The sequence below is a fragment of the Drosophila suzukii genome, chromosome X (genome assembly GCF_043229965.1).
Source record: "Drosophila suzukii chromosome X, CBGP_Dsuzu_IsoJpt1.0, whole genome shotgun sequence".
NCBI lineage: Eukaryota > Metazoa > Arthropoda > Insecta > Diptera > Drosophilidae > Drosophila > Drosophila suzukii.
This window is the reverse complement of record NC_092084.1, coordinates 24,133,398-24,150,195: the sequence shown is the minus strand read 5'-3', so window position 1 is coordinate 24,150,195 and position 16,798 is coordinate 24,133,398. Positions and strand designations below refer to the sequence as shown.

Genomic DNA, 16,798 nt, shown 5'->3' with positions numbered 1-16,798 from the left:
TCCATTAGTTATCAATAAACAAATAAAACATAAAGGGGGCTTGCAAAATTTGACCTCATATGGGCATGGTTTGATTTTTTCATGTTTCTGGTATTTTTCAAAATGACCTAAAACGGAAGTTTAAGAACCTACAGAATGAGCATTTGTTGTCCGATTCCGAAGCGGTATGCAGCTAAAAGCTCGTGTTTTAAATATCTAAAAATCTGCGTACCAATTAAAAATTCAATTTTTTTTAAAAAATGTGTTCCATTTTTGACGACCTTTAAAAAAGTTAAGAAAAATGGATCAAAAAATGTGTATTTAGATATGAATACCATGTAAAAGTACTCACCAAGCTGAGAAGTGGAAGGTATAACATTCCTTAATCCGACTATTTTTGGCCAAGTTATGAAGTACCAAAGATGGGCATTGGTGACCCCAAATCATCAGAGTTGACCACGACCTTCTCTTATTGTAAATCAAAAATCGATAAATCAGTTTATCCAACTGAAAGCTTACTTACCGCTTTTCCAGTACGCAGCCCTGGCTGTCAATTGATAATAATATCGATAGTGCTCGATCAATCGGAAGTCGATTCCACCTTAGAGTTCAGTAAACTATATTCAGGCCCCATCAGCTGGAAGCTTTCATCAGTCGATGTTTGGATTCAACTAGAACAGCAAGTGTCCCATTTAAAATCGCGAATAGGAAACCGGAGTGCAAGTGTTTACAGCAAGTGCTCCAAAAACGATCCCTGGTGGGTGCCTGATAGACGCGCCACCGAAATCCGATACGATCAGGTCTCCTAGTGCAAAAATTCCAGTGAAAACTGTCGCCTAGGCAATCGGTTTCCAAGTGTTCAATTGGGTCGCAGCCCCACGATTCGGAGTTGGGGTGTTAGAAATGCCATCTATAAGATGGCGCCACAAGTGACACACACTCGTTTCTGTCTGAGATTTTGAGGCTCCTGCTCCTGGTTTTTCTGGTCCTGCAACAAGATCTTCCCTGAGTTCCCCAACTTCCCTGGCTTGTCCATTGTCAGTTTTTCAGACGCCACGTGCTTTGTTACTTGGTTTGTTTTTTTGGTGGGGATGGGAGAGGAAATTGTAAGGATAATGGGTTTGGAGAAGGCGTCTACGATTTCCTGTCCCTGGGGAATTGTTTTCCCCTCAAAAAAAAAGAGGCGACGAATACTCGATAGTTGAACAGGCCGATCAAACAGATTTATCTACTTTGCATAATGCCCAAGAACTACGCAGGCTTTTGAAGGCTATATGAGTTCATTAAAAATATATTTTATTTTAATTATAATAATTAATTATATAGATAAATATTACAGTGTAAGAAGTCGAGTAGTGAATTTTATTAAAAGCTTATAATAAATATATTTCCATCAATTTTAGGCGTTTTTATTATAAATATGAAGTTATAAAAAGTATCTAATTTATTTCAATATTTACAGATTCAAGGAGGAACTTCTACTCAACCGAAGTTGAAGCTATAATAAATATATCAAACATCCCAAGTAACTTAAGAAACTTAAAGTTTTTGCTGTTCCGATAAAATACCTTTAAGGCATTGCATTTTTAAGGTGAGTAAAATGTAAGACCCGAAAACCTAGTGCGTAGCGCATTAATTCCCCTGCAGCAGCTTCTTTTGTGAATGACTCTCGGTTAAATTTCGGTTTTGGTCAGCCAGCTTGCAAGTCCTCCAGCAAGTTGGTTGTTTCGGAATTGTTTATTTAACTCGCAGCTCTTCCGGCTGCTACTGGCTGGGCTTTATGGTTATGGATACAGTAGCCCAGAGCTTCGGAGGTTCAGAGCACCAGAGCCTCTGAGTTCCAGAGTTTCGGGCAACTGCGATCGCAGGGAGCAACAGTAGCAATGAATTTGCATGTACTACATGAAAACCGTGATCTCCAATTTGTTGTTGCCGAGGAGCGAGGAGCGAGGATAGTGGAACGGGGGGTTCGAGGATCGGAGATCGGGATCGGGCTTTTGGGTCTGGCATGGCGTTGCTTCGAATTGGTTACAGGGCCGTACTTAGCTACATGCCAAAAAAAGTTTTGTAACATTATTTTAAGGTGCCGGCTTTGCGACTGCATTTGCTACCTTGCTTCTTTGATTCGCTGCTTTCCTGCTTGCAAGATTGCCAGCTAGCGACACTGAGAAAAAAATCATTGTAAATAAAAAATGGGTACTTTGTTTTTGCAAATAATAAGAATCAACAAAATTCTGTTACTGATGCAATACCTATTTGCAAAGAGAAAGTGAAAGTTGCCACCTAGCTAATTGTGCAGATCTTTCACTGTGTGGCAACCACAAGAAAGATATTTTTTTAGGTATATAAAAAAATGTTTGTGCAAAACTATATTTTTTGTAAATTTAATAACCCTTGATTACAAGTTTTCTATCCCTACAGCCTTAACGAGAAAAGTCAGCCCTAATTAAGAGTTGCCAGACTTTGAATTCTGGTTACCAGGGCGATCTGGTAGCCCCAAGTCAAACTTCATTCAAGCTAGAATAAAAATGAGAGGTTATGTTTTATATATTACAGCACACTTTTACTGAATAACTATAAAGTTAAACTATTTTTTTTTGTTCGGCAAGTATAGTATATTTCTTCTCTGTGCACTTTGGCTGGCTCGTTGCAAGTTGTCAAGCTTGCCATGGCAAATTTGCGATCAAGCGACAACAACAGTGACAACAAGAGCCGGTGACGGGACGCCCAATGTCCCAGTGTCCCGCTGTCTTCCCTCCCCCCTCGTTTTAACCCACCCCCGGTGCCTTCTTAACCCCCCCGAGTACCCAGAATCTTAACCATTTCCATATGCAACACACACAGTGTGATCTGTGAGCCAGGCTTCTTGGGTTTCAGCGCTGTACATCACGTCGCCTTGTTTGCCATCGCAGCTCCAGGCGGACAAAAACTTCTCTCTGGGGTCCCAAAAGCTAAGGAAAAACCCCCCAAGCCCCGCTATCAGTAAAGCCCCCCACCCCAGAAAAGGGGCCTGAACTTTATTGACCATATTGATTGCTGCTGTATTGATCGCTTGTTCCTGATAACAAACAAATGGCCAGGGGGCACAGTGGGATCCAAAACTTGCAGATGCGAGATGCAAAGGTTTGACACACCATGCGAGACACATTTTTTTGCGCTCACTGTTTGCTTTATGATGATGAGCTGCTGCTGACTAACGATTGGGTTTATGCATCAATTCTGGAAATATGAGGGATTTGTTTGGAAAATATGAAACTAGATAGCAGTTCCAGAAAACTTCTTCTTCTTGTAATTTCAATCAAATCAACTTGAGACCTTTATTTCTTGTAATTTGAATACTTTATGTCAACAAACATATTCCATTGTCCATCAAAGAATAGTGCTTAATGCTCTTAGTAATTTTATTAAATATTTTTAATGAAAATATCATCTTCAAAATGTCTTGATTTTTATTAAATCAATAATCCTATAATTAAGTTCCCGATTTCTATCTTCGCATAAACGTAGACGGTGTCTAGTGAGGGCTACCGACCTGGTAAAAAAGCCAGCGGGTGGTTCCTCCTCAGGATCCTCTGGGACTGGGAATCCACTGTCTGAATAACTTGGAAGCTGGGAGCTTGGCACTGAGAAAGATTCACTCCGGCACGTTGCATATTCATAATTTCCAGTTGGGGATTTATCAATTGCACATCTCAGTCATGAAAACGCATAAACATTTCAAAATGCCTGGCGCGGGTCAATAATTTGACATGAACGAAACAATATGCAGACACGTTCGCCAAAACCGGCGTGGATGGGTTAAGGAGGGGCCTGTTGGGGGAGAGGAACCAGGGGAGTGTTAAGGTCGCCTGGCAGATGGCAGACAATGAAATGTGGCCAAGAAACGCTTTCAGCCAAGTCAGCTCTCAGTATATATATATATGTATGTGGGCATATTCTGCTTACATATTTATGCTTGGCCCATTGATGATGTGTGAATAATTGAAAGCGGCAGCAGGTTGAATTTTCGATGGGTATGGGGGCTTCAAGGGGTTAAAGGGGGAAGCCCAGCGAAGAGGAAGCACGAGCTTTTCCCCTCTTAAGCTGCTGCCTTAACTTAACTTTCAAGCCTAGTGGCTGAGTTGTCTGCCAACAACAGGCTAGCAAACACTCCATAAAAAACCCTCAAGTGCCTGCAAGATCATCAGCAAAGGGGGGTTTTCACAGGGGGAAAGGGGGAAGAAAGCCTAACTGCCCCCTGGTTTTACTATCACTAAAGATAGGACTCTTGTCCAGGCAAAAAAAGTAATACCAACTATAAAGATACACCTTTAAAATTGCATTTCCTTAACTATTTACAATATAAATGTAAAACAAACATTAACTTAATATAGAAATAGTATCTTAAGCATTTAGAATTGTATTATAATAATATAGAAGCATAAAACAAAATCATATAGATCTTACTAAGTCCATTATATTTGTTCTCTGTGCAGAAATTGAATTCCTGGGTTGTGTTAAAGACCCGAGAAAAGGGAATGGAAGATTTGGGGGATTGGGAAGACAGTGCGGGGAAGACTGAGAGACGCCCACACACAAGTTGGCAGTTTTTCTGATTTTTCAGAGTTTTTCGAGTGCACACACACGCCCACCTTTTTTGCAATTCGCGTAGAGCCATGGCCATAAAATCTAGAAATCTCCGAATGCAATTCAGTTCATCTTCAGGGCTTTCTTTTCCATCTTTCTCCCCACACCCCTCACTCTTTGGCAATTTTGTAATTAATTTATTGCCCCGATGGCGCGACTTTGCGATGTGTCAAAACTATTTTTAATTGGTGTTGCTAGTCAGTCAGACTGGAGAGAGACGAGACCCGGAGACCCCTTTTCCGATCCCGATCCCTATCCCAATTCCGAACCGATCCGCGATTCCCCGAAGATCGTAAACCAGGCAAGATCAAAGCGGGGCTGGCTGCTGAAAAGAATTCACTTTCTATTTTCTGCGATTTAATTGATATTTCGCGGCGTTGTGTCTGTCGCATTTTGCCACAAGCCCCCCACCATTCCGCTCTGCCCACGGCCAGCCACGTGACTAATGTCCTGCTCAATAGACACTAAAGATGCATTACCCACTACCCAAGGAAGTGCACTGCGAGAAATTTCGACAATTTTGACAAAAAGTTAGGATTGGAAAATCTAGTTTAAGCCTTGAGGTTATATATTTATAAATATAATAAAGAATTTTAAAGAATTTGATTTAACCTGTAGTGCCAAAAATTAAAAAATTCTATTAGATTATTTTCATAATATTAAAGTATTTATATTTGTATGTTTATTATAATAATACTTATTTTCAACTTAACCTGTTCTTAAAAATGATTGTTTCAATATCTACAATATCTTATTAGATAAGATTAATACGTGTGTTATTTTAAAGATACCTATAGTGTGTTGGAAGTTTTGGTTATATGGAAATCCATTATAACGCTATATCTAGTTCCTTGTCCATCTCTAAAATACATTATCTGGATTTTTACATGTGATTTAGTATATACAAATAATGATATATATTCTCGAAATTTAATTTTGGCTGAATAAAATAGTTCTTTTTGGTGGACCATGTGTAATACCGTTTCTCGCGGTGTTCCCTACCGAACCAAACCAAACCGATCCGATCCAAATGCGAGACGAGAGACGCGTCGCGAGAGCTGCGTTCACAATTGCATTTTAATGCAAATTTGGTGTCAACGCAATATCGACCATGACAGACGCAGTCGCAGTCTCTCTGGGTCTTCCGATCCTCAAACCCCATCCTCCAGCAGTCTTCTGCATATATCTGCGTATATGCCCCGTCTCTTTCACCACGCTCACGCACTTTTGCGGCCATCTCTTTCTGCCACCCATAAGGCCGTCTCTTTCTCTTGCGACGGTGTGTAAGTGGCGGCTGCTGGGTGTTAAAGTGACTGATTAAGTTTGCCTTGCTGTTTTTGTTGCCGTGGCTGCCTTTTGACGCTAAACGAATTATACGCTTACGTAGGTGGCAGACACTCTGGCAAAAATCGGAGAAAGAAGCAGATTGCCGAGCCAAAGGGGTGGGGGGGGGGGCTCGGATCGGAACCCAAATGAATTGAGACGCGCCAGAAAAGTTATAAATATTGTCCCTAGAGGGGCGTCATCGCCGCCTTGTTGTTGGCTCTTTTGCGATTTTGGCCCGATGTTTTTGCGAATTCAAAAACGTACGCTGATCCTTGTGTGGGCGTTGCGAAAAAAGCATGTCTCTTCAGGGAGAAGTGAACAAGAAGTTGGCTAAGAGGGGGATAATTGCCTCGAGGGCATTATGATTTACTGTCATAACAGAATGTTACTTTGAAATCGAAATAGTCATTAAATGGTATTCGATAGGTGATCATTCTAACTGGTATATTTATATTATTAGTATTATTACCTTTATATTTTATTCCAAATCAAAAGAAGATCTTTTACCTTTAACTACTTGACTTTTATTGCCCCCGGTAGCCATTTTAATTCGATTTGACATCTAAATCAGATAGCACTTACATTCCCATCGATATCCGAGTAGGCGTTACCTCTTTCTTTTCCAATTTCCCAATTCCCCTCTGGCATTTTCCCTATCCCATCCCATATTTACCATGACATCTAATAAAGTCGTAAAATATCGCACGCACTCGTAAAAGTTCTTCGGATTTATGATCGCCAGGGTTCCTAGTTTCGAAATTCTTTTTATGGCGCCGCGGCTACTGTCTAAGGATCGGTCCTACTTTCAAATATATATAACCCGCTCTCTCGATGGATCGAAGTACTCGTGCACTTGCGTAATTGAAACCTTTCCCTGCCTTTCGGATCGGTTTATGGCGATCGTAAAGCGATGGGCTACCTGTTGCCCTTGTTGTCCATTGAGGGAAATGGACGCCCATTGATGTTTATCGGGCTATCGGTGAAAGTTTTATGGCTTGTTACGCTCGTAACTGTCCTAGCTACATAAATACTCCCATCGGTACTCCCAAGCGGTAGCGATCGGTCTTTATTGCCCCGAGATGTTATCTAATCTTTAGAGGGTTTTTTTCGCCACACTCACCTGCCAAGGTTAAGGTTTAATAGGTGTTTTTTTTTGTAACTAAGACATCGATTGGTATTTATATACTTTGAATGATTGAACAGAAATTATGCTATGTTTTTATATAAATTTTATATGTTTATTAAAAATTACTGGTATTAATCCCTTATAATGATTCCATATAAGAATAGCTTACTGAATTGCTGGTTTCTTATAAGCCTCAATCCATTGATTAGCATTCTCAATTGCTTTTGGGTCCATTGTTATCAAACATCCTCGACTGCTTCAAAGGAAATTTGGATGGCCAAAACGATTTTCAATACGGCGGGCTGTCATTTCCTATAGCTCAATTTTTTATTACTTCCTGTCGTGCTTTTCCAACTTCCTGGGATAACCTGCCTCCCTCCCCCGATATTTGGTTTCTTTCTTTTTTTGTGTTTGCTGCCTCGAATCGCATTTCAAAAGGCAACTTAATCGAGCAAAATAAACCGTTTTCATATGCTCGAATTGAGGCAAACACGTCGCATTACAAGGGGGGAGTATTGTCATTTGGTTTGGTTCTTCGGTTCTTTGGTGCTTTGGTTCTTTGGCTCTTTGGGGAATTTCCAAACGGGCCAAGGGGTTGCCTCTTCTCTCCATTTCTTTCTTTTTTTTTGCACGGATTTTCTTGTTCACTTCACGCGCCGTTCGAAATGCGCGAAATCTCTCAGGTTTTTAAAGGAAGGGAATCGCGATGATGGGGAGTGGCTGCCTTTGTCAAAGGATTATCACTTCCTTTTTGGGGGATATTGTAAAGGAGCGAAAAGTAGATAGAGTTACTCTGCTAATGAGCTGTGCCCGTAACCAACTCTCTTTTCTGTACACAAATAAAATATATAGGCAAATTTAAGTGAAACAATTTTTTTGGTAAGCATATATTTATTTTAAATCTACTTAAAAAGTATCTTAAAAGTATGTTTCATATATTCATCAACCCTTCTAAACACCTTTACTAATTACTTAAATCTCTAGAGGTTTTCAAAACCACTTAAAAAAGTATCTTAAAAGTATGCTCCATATATTCATCAGACCCTTGGGCTACAAAAACAACGTACCATACTTCTGAACACCTTTATTAGTGACTTTAATCTCTAGGGGTTTTAAACCACTTTAAAAAGTCTCTTAAAAGTATGCCTCTTTTTATTCAGTAGACCTCTGAATTACAATAAAAACGTAGCATACTTTCAGACACCTATCTTAGAGACTTTAAACCACTAGTTTGAAGATTAAACAGGAAAATAGTTACTAAAATATATTGATATTTTCCTTTAACAACAATTGGAACATTACAAACCACCTACGTATTCTCTCGGTGTAGTGGGCCCCCAATCCCCATCCCGTTTTTCTCAGTACATGTGCCAGAGATGTTGGATTGACAGTGTGCAATATGCGTTGATTTTTTATGGCCTTCAATTTGCCGTGGCTGTGGGGCCAAATGCCGAACTCCGAGTCGAAGTATAAGTCGATGCCGATGCTCCGGAGTCGCGCTGTGCCGATCTCGAAATGCAGATAATAATTATTTCAATATGTGTGACTGACTTGCTTGAATGACTGACTGCCAGACGGACGAACTGACGGAGGGATGGACGGACGGAGATCGCAGGGCAATGCCAATGCCAAAACGTCGTCCCAGATCGTCATCGTCATGATCTTCATTATCATTATGCGAGTGGATCAAAACCGCGACGCCGCCAACAACATTTCAGTATCTTCGCCTGCTTCTTTTTTTCGGAACTCACATGGGGTATTTCGAGTTTTAGCAGAAGCTTGGATTGTTCTGGAGAGAGATAAAATATATGTATAAATAATCCTAGGTCAATTTGAGTTAAGGTAGATATAATTATGGTATATATTTATAAGATCTTAACCTACCTTTGAAACTGTATCTTAAAGTATTTAAAAAAAAATATTTTATTCTCTGATTTTCATTCACATCCTAAAAAAGAAGATACGTTTTTAAAGATAAGATACAAATAAATATTGAAAATTCTACATATGTTATATGTTTTGATTTTAAGGATCTAGGGAATATCTAAGGAATTTTGGTAGAGTATTTGCAATTTCGATCTTAACCATGAATATTTAATTTTTGTTTTTATTGCTCTTCTGTTTGTGTTTTTGTTTTTGCATGTGCTCTGTTCTTGTTGTTTTTGTTTTGGTTTTGGTTATTGTTCTTGTTGTTGGATTTCACTTAATCACTTGTTGAGAGCGAGACGGCAAGTGTTGGGTTTTTAAGTTGAAAATTGAATTTCTAAGAATTACAAAACAGCAACAAGAGAGCAACAATGTGCCGTTGGCGTCTCGCGGCCCCCAAAACCAAAACCGAAACCAAACTGAATCAACCCCAATCCGAATCGGAATCCCCCGTCGAATGTGTTGCATGCGATACGATACCATCTCACCACCATCTTATTCCGATCTGGCATTGCCTCAAGTCCCATATCAACCATATAAACCATGTCCCATATCCCATATCCCTTTTTTCTCCCCCACACTTTCCATATCCCGTATCATCGCGGCGGGCTTCGTTTCATTGCATTGCATTAATTTTGCCAATTAAAAAGTAAATAGAGCCTGCATCCTTTAGCTGGATATCTACCCAATTTCCCCCCACTACCTCTCATCAGAGAAAGAGAGGGGTATATTGCGGGTGAAAGAGATGGGGCATCTTTTTCGGTTGTGGGCGCGCAAAAGTTTTCAATACAATTTAATCCAATCTGCACACATATACATACCTATATGGTTTGAAGGATGCTGTACATATATATCTTTATATCTCAACTGATGAATTCCACAAGCAGTGCCACGCCCCCTGCCCGCTCCCCGCCCCTGGATTCATTTTTGGATTGCCTCAAGTGCCTGGGCTCAATTCAATCACTTTTTTTCGGGGGAAGCCGCACAGTGGTTGGAGATTTGGCCATGGCAACCGCGGTATTTTGCCCACTGTAAGCCCGCACAAATAAAATCGCCAAAAGGCAATAAAGTTCTTTTCTACCTTTTGAGATTTAATAACAGCAATCATTTTATATTATTTAGTTTGAAGTCAACAAAGAGGCCATACTTCAATATAACTGGAAAATAAATTTTATTATATTGATCAATTTAAAATTATAATATTAAAAGCAGCTTAAAATAAGCACACCATTATATATACAAAATAGAACAAATATATTTAGTTAAATTATAGAAGAGTTATTCTTTTTCACATTTCTTTTTCCTGTCATATTATAATTTAAAAACACCTGCTTGGTTTTATTTTCATTAAAAATAATTCGTAATTTTCTGATTATTAATGCTTTTCTCTGTTGTTTTTTCTATTTTCTCCCAATCATTTTACTTTTTCCCTTTGGTGACAAGTTCAGCGAAGAGTCCAAATTGCTTAGCATATGTGTGTATTTAAGGTGCTTTTTTTGGGCGTTCTTATTTTTTTTTGGGGGCGGTGGTTCCCCAACGTCTTCTGGTTGCGACTCAAGAGTGGGGCAGGCAATCTTCTGGGGCATCCAGTCGCAACCGTTTTGTGGCGCAATTGTCTCAACCGTCGACGCGTCGCTTGCGTATCGCATATCGCACCTGATGGGCTGGTCCAAAACAGCCGGCTAAAACCGAACCGCTCCACCCTTTTGCTACACCCTCCTCACCTTTCCATCTTTTTCTTGGCCGGATTGCTGCTCTGCTCGGAGCCCAAGCCCAAGCCCAAGCCAAAGCCAAAGCCAAAGACCCGGGCCCAAGTGGCAGCAGCCAACCATTCGTATAATTGTCGATGCGTTAAGGTAATTGTACACCCAGCCAACTGGCTGCCAACTGAGGCAGCAGTTTAGACCTGGCCAAAAGCAGAGCGGAGCAAGGCCGACCCAGCCACAGCACTGCGAAAAATTAGTTAGCGCTTCTGGCATTTTAAACAAATTTTTCAAGCTGTAACCCTAAGTTTGAAAGCTTAATATATCATCCTAAATTTATTTGTTTATTTTTGTGGAAATTTATTTTTTTAACCCTAAGACTGAGGGCTTCAATAAAACATTTTATTAATCGAATTAAAATTTTTGGCATAATACTAGGCCCAGCTTTAAATGAAAATAAATACAAAATAGGCATTTCATGTTTTAAAAACTATTAATATTTTTAAGCTGAAATTACTTTTAGAAGCATTTTTGTAAAGCAATAATTTTATCAGCCCAATTTCCAGAAAATATTTTTAAAATATCTCAAATTTTATCAAATCTGAAGTATTTTAAAATTATTTTAATTCTTATCAATTTGGAAAGGTACTTTGTTTTGTTTATACATTTTTTTCCTAAAAATGTTTAATTAAAATTTTCGATGTTTGTAATTTCTTAGTCCTAAGATTTTAAATGTATCGCACAGTGCATATGTGTATCTGTATCTTGAAGCACACCGTTTCCGAGGGGGGTTTTTGGTGGGTGTAAGGCAGAGATGGTAGGGGAGGGGGGTGTCACTGGGATAGATAGCTGTGGCTTCTGTTCAATGCCGTCGCCGTAGTAGTTGCCATCGTCGATTCACTCAGTCGTTTCTAAGTTTGCGTTTGTCGTCGTTTGCCATATTGATGGCACGCTCCGCCGCCTAGCTTTTCCTCTGCCCCAGCCCCGGCCCCACCCACTTTTCCGACCACCACCCACTTTTGCCGCCCCTGGAGAGCATTTAAAATTTTAGTTTTCTGCTGACAACTAGCATTTTGCCATAGACAGACATCGGTCTTAGTTTGGTTTTTGGTGTTTGGTTTTGGTCTGATTTGCTAGATTTGATTTCAGGAAATCTCTACCGTCTCTCTCCATATATATACACCCCCTTCTATCCATCTTTATCCACCTGCCTGAATGCATTCGGTTTTGGATTCCGATTTGGACACCGATTTCCATTTGGATACGCATTTGTCAAGCCCTTTTGTTTGGCTCATTGTCTCCATTTGCCTTTTGTTGCAATTGAAAAATTATAGCAATTAAATGCCGGTGAAGACGAAGACCGAACTGAATCGACCAAGGTCCAGTTGGTTTGGCAATGCGAAATGGTATTAGATTCACTGCGGTTTACCCTCTTAAATGGCGCATCAATGAAGGTGGTCATTCGATACTGCTTACCTACTAGATGTTCTGCTCATTGCTTTTTTCGGTTGAGTTCCCTGTGGTTAAAAAAATAACATAAAAAAATTGTGTACTTTTGACCAAAATCTGAATCTTAAAAAGAACCCCCTTATGAAAAATTCGAAAATGGGTCAAAAAATAAATTTTCCTTAAAGTGATGGGGGTCGATAGCATTTGTAGCAAGCTGCTCAAAACAGTCGGTCTTTTAGCTGTACGCCTTGATTTGGCTAAACTACGACTGAAAAACCACTAAAAAATGAGTATTTTTGACCAAAATCTGAATCCCAAAAAAAACCAAGCTACCCCCTTACAAAAAATGAAAAAAATTTTCAAAAAATAAATCTTCCTTAAATTGATAGGGATCGATAGCAACTGAAGCAAGCTCCTCAAAACTGTCGATCTGTTAGCTGTACGCCTTGACTTGACTAAACTGCGACTGAAAACCCACTAAAAAATGAGTATTTTTGACCAAAGTCTGAATCCCAAAAATAACTAATGTACCCCCTTATAAAAATTGCGAAAATGGGTCAAAAAATAAAAGTTCTTTAAAGTGATGGGGATCGATAGCATTTGTAGGAAGCTGCTCAAAACAGTCGGCCTTTTAGCTGTTGGCTACACAACGATTGAAAAACTGCAAGTAAAGGGAGTATTTTTGACTAAAATCTGAATCCCATTTTTCCGCCCTGAAAAAGTCTATTATAAATAACAATATAAATTATATGTTTTCCAAGACAAGAAATTAATAATTTTTTTTTTACGGTATTCACTGTAAATGACGAATAGAATTCTTCGTAACCCTTATTAGCCCTAATAATTTGAAATCCTCCACATTTTCGATCGTCGATCAGACATTTATTGGCGCTTGTTTTTTGGGAATCTTTTGGAGGACTGTTTCCGAATTCCTCGACAAGGGTACCGCAGTCAGCTGCATCTGCACACATATATCACATATATCACAGTACATCCAAGGGTTTGTTCGCTGGCAGTTTCGTATAATTTTTATATGCAGTCATCAACAGCTCATATATATTTTTATTGCCAGCGCGAACAGCGATATGCATCTGAGGCATCAGAAACAAGAAAAAGATCGGGCGGCAGATGAAGATGCGGCTGAATCCGAATCCGAATACGAATACGAATACGAATCCCAATCCGAAGATCATTATGATGATGATGATGGTGAGGATGGGGATGGTATGGTATGGGATGGGATGATGACTATTTCTGCGTACAGATTTCCAATAAAAATTCTGTCGACTTGAGTTCGGTTTTCGGCCGAGTCTCCGTATTTCATTTGGTGTGTGAGCGAGATTTACACGCTGATACAAGACTATATACACAAAAGTAACAATAAAGGCTGACTGAGGAGATGTACGTTAGTCACTCCGATTCCGATTCCGATTCGTTGGCTGTCTCTTTCTGGCCCTCTGGGCGTTAAGATTTATTTCTTTATTTTGGCAGCCAGTGGCCAGTTGTCTCTCTGTTTTATTACCAGGAAATTTGTATTTAATACGTTTTTTCCGCGTTTTTGTAGCGGGTTTCGGGTGCGCGACATTGTCGCCCGCTTGAGCTTAACCCACTAACCGTAAGGTTCTCCAACTAACCGTCGGTTATCTAGGCCCTCGATCGACACGCTTACAATGGGTTTCAATGGGCTTACCCATGATCTAGTTGGCCCAAATGGTGTGGTCGGTAGCCAATTTTCAATGGAAGCCACACACAATCAATCGGTTCGCAGAAGAGCTTCTAGCTTATAGGGCCTATAGCTTCTTTATGATCTTATCGACGACTTGTTGGCTCGCTCTAATCGATTTCGAGGTATTAGTAGGGCCCTGTTTTTGGGGAAAAGGTCTTACAGAACATGGAAAATAGATAGAACAACTAGCGAAATAGTTAGTAGATTTTATAAAAACAAACAGTAAAGATGGCTAGAGAAAACTGTCAGTTGATAAGGCTGCAGAAGCCTATGTGAAAAGTTCATTCCGAATTGGAACTTCCAACATTAACAGTGTCTAAATCCAAACCTCAGAAGTATATATATTTCCAAGAACATTTATCATGGGTCGCAGTAAGATAAGAAGGAAGGTGCATTTGTATCGTCCTTTTATGAATCGAAGAAATACAGAGGACTACTATTTGACGCCCGAGCAGGTAAGGCGTATAGTCCAGCGATGGTATTTCATATGGAACCCTCTTTCGGAATCGGAATCGAAGTGCAGTTCCATTAAAAAAAGCCCCTTAAAGGAGCCAAGTGCCTATGGCGATTGGCATTTGCTAGGGGGGAAATACGATTTCGAGACGACTGGCCGGCAAATCCTGATGAATCTGAGCAACCATCCCGCTCCGGAGGTAATCTATCCGCCCGTCTCGTTGGCCTCCATAGTGCCCAACACCCTGCGGATTAACAGTCCACCCTATATTACCCATACGATCTTCGAGCATGTTATGGAGGACATATGTGAACGGGCCAAGGCCTATATGAAACCACCCGAATGTGAGGGAGCCGTGGGCTATGATCGACGGTACTACGACAGCCCCATTCTGATAAAAGCCCTTGGCAATCGACCCAGTCGTCGTGGTCCCTTACCCACCCGAAGAAATATGGATGGGGAATCCTGGATGGATGGCCGCTACTGTGCCAAATTATTTGTAGAACTCAATGAACCTCTGGTGGACTATGCGAAAATTCGTCAATGCCGCAGGCGTAAGAGGCCACCATCGAAGCGAAGTAAACTCTTGGCGGGATTGAAAAAGAAAACGGTTGCCAAGAGGAATACCAAATGGACGCGTCCACGGGCCAGGCTTGTATTCCATTCGGAACCAGAGCGGATTGACCAACAGTGGGAGATTTTCGAGGAGGAGCCACTGCCCTCGGATGATTATTATGTGGAGTATGTGAATGACGAAGTCGATCTGGAGCCAGAGCAATCCGGGCACTCCTCGGTGGACGACGATTTGATACCAAAGGAAACCCGATCCCAATCGGATCTTGCACTGGACTACTTGAGGGCCTGTCCAAGGCCAAGGCGCTGCCACAGCCTAGGAAGTCTTTAATATATGGATGTATTTTTCACTACCACTTGATGCAACATTTTAAAAATTCCAATGTGTCAATATTAAGAATTCAAAATTCCAATACGTGTATCATCACTTTTCGAAAAGCCCTATTTAAGCAACAATAATATATAAATACTTTCAATTTCGAGAAGTCCATTCAAGAAAGCCCCCTTCTCGAGACCCCCTATTCCGATTTCACGCAATTAAAAAGACCAGCAGTTAAACGAGGAAAAAGAGCGGCAATTGTAACAGGAGGCAAGCTCATCGATCAGTTGAAATTAATAAAATACTCAATAAATGCGCTCACAAAAACGTGTGCAAACAATCGATCAATCAGCGATTTGACAGGCCCGCAAATCGCTGGCTGAGTTGGATTCGGATTTGGAATTGGGACTGAGACTTGGACTTGGTCATGGAATGGCGATTGGGTCTGGGGTATGGAGGCCGAGTTGGCTGACAGCCAGTCTGCTACCAATCTGCGAGTCGAGACTTCAAAACAATTACACAGCAACATTTCCGAGGGCCAAGCATCTGCATCTGTGTATCTGTGAGATACTCGACTTTCTTAGGGGGCTGAATATCCGAATTGGAATCATGGAATCATAATCGGAATCGGACAACTGCCACCGTACAAATGCGACGACTGTTGGCCTGTTGATTCAAGCGATTAATCGATAACAAATAAAAACATTTCGACAACTACTTCCAAAGAACGCGCTCCCAGCAGCCGCAAAACAGCGGTGCCAACTCCAGAACAAAACAGACCATGGGCCCCAACTCCCTTTCGCTACAGTGAGAGAAATGACTGGCAAACCAATATCACAAAATTTAAAGTATTATAATCTTGACATATGTATTTATAACAAATGTTAAAAAGTTACTTGGGCGGATATAACAATTAAAGTCCCATAACTCCAAAACGACTGCGTAATGTATTTATTTAAAAACGATAAAATTAAAAAAAATTCTGGGAATATAGTTACATAATTTTACATTCCAAATTCCTTTTTTGATATTATAGACAATTTATTTTTGTATTGTTTGAAAAATATTAGAGCATTGGATACCAGGAACCGATTTTTATTTTCTAAGAATATTTACAAAAAAAGTTTCGCCTTAAGTTTTTTTTAAATAATCATTAAGTGCAGCTTTTGTGTAGGCTTTTATATATATAAGGAACTTCTAGTTTTGAGAATTTTTTCTGTATTTAAATTTTTGGAATTTGACAGAGATTTTTCGCAGTGCACCCCGCCCCCTGGGGCAACTCCATCGGAGGCTGTCAACAACTCGACATTGTGTGTATGAGTGGCGTGGTACGCATAAATGCCATGGAAATTTTCTTTTTAATCAATTATGAGTATTAAGCCAAGGGGCCAACCGTCCATATGGGGATCGCTGGATGTGTGATCGCTGGGAACGGGGTGCTCCGCGGAGGGATTCGGCGGATTCGGGTGATTCGGGGGACCTCTCTGTGTATCTTGTATCTGGTATATGGTATCTGGTATCTCCGATCACCGATCGTTGGGGTGAGAGAGAAAAGAGCTCGAACGCAAGGCGCGCGCGGCGGCCGCAAGAT

General features: G+C 40.4%; 2 protein-coding genes across 3 annotated transcripts in view; both read left to right on the top strand.

Annotated features, from left to right (window-relative positions):
* The first annotated feature begins 616 nt into the window (after positions 1–616).
* The window catches only part of LOC108004773 (uncharacterized), a 48,981-nt gene continuing 32,799 nt past the window's right edge, over positions 617–16,798 (top strand). For both annotated transcript variants that reach the window (XM_017067821.4, XM_017067820.4), the window contains exons 1-2: positions 617–736; positions 1,442–1,570. The gene's annotated coding sequence lies outside the window, so the exon portion shown is untranslated. The remainder of the gene's footprint in view (positions 737–1,441; positions 1,571–16,798) is intronic.
* On the top strand, positions 14,125–16,120 carry LOC108004774 (uncharacterized). The gene has a single exon (XM_017067823.4). The coding sequence runs from the start codon at positions 14,224–14,226 to the stop codon at positions 15,217–15,219; it is 996 nt and encodes a 331-aa protein (XP_016923312.2). The 5' UTR covers positions 14,125–14,223; the 3' UTR covers positions 15,220–16,120.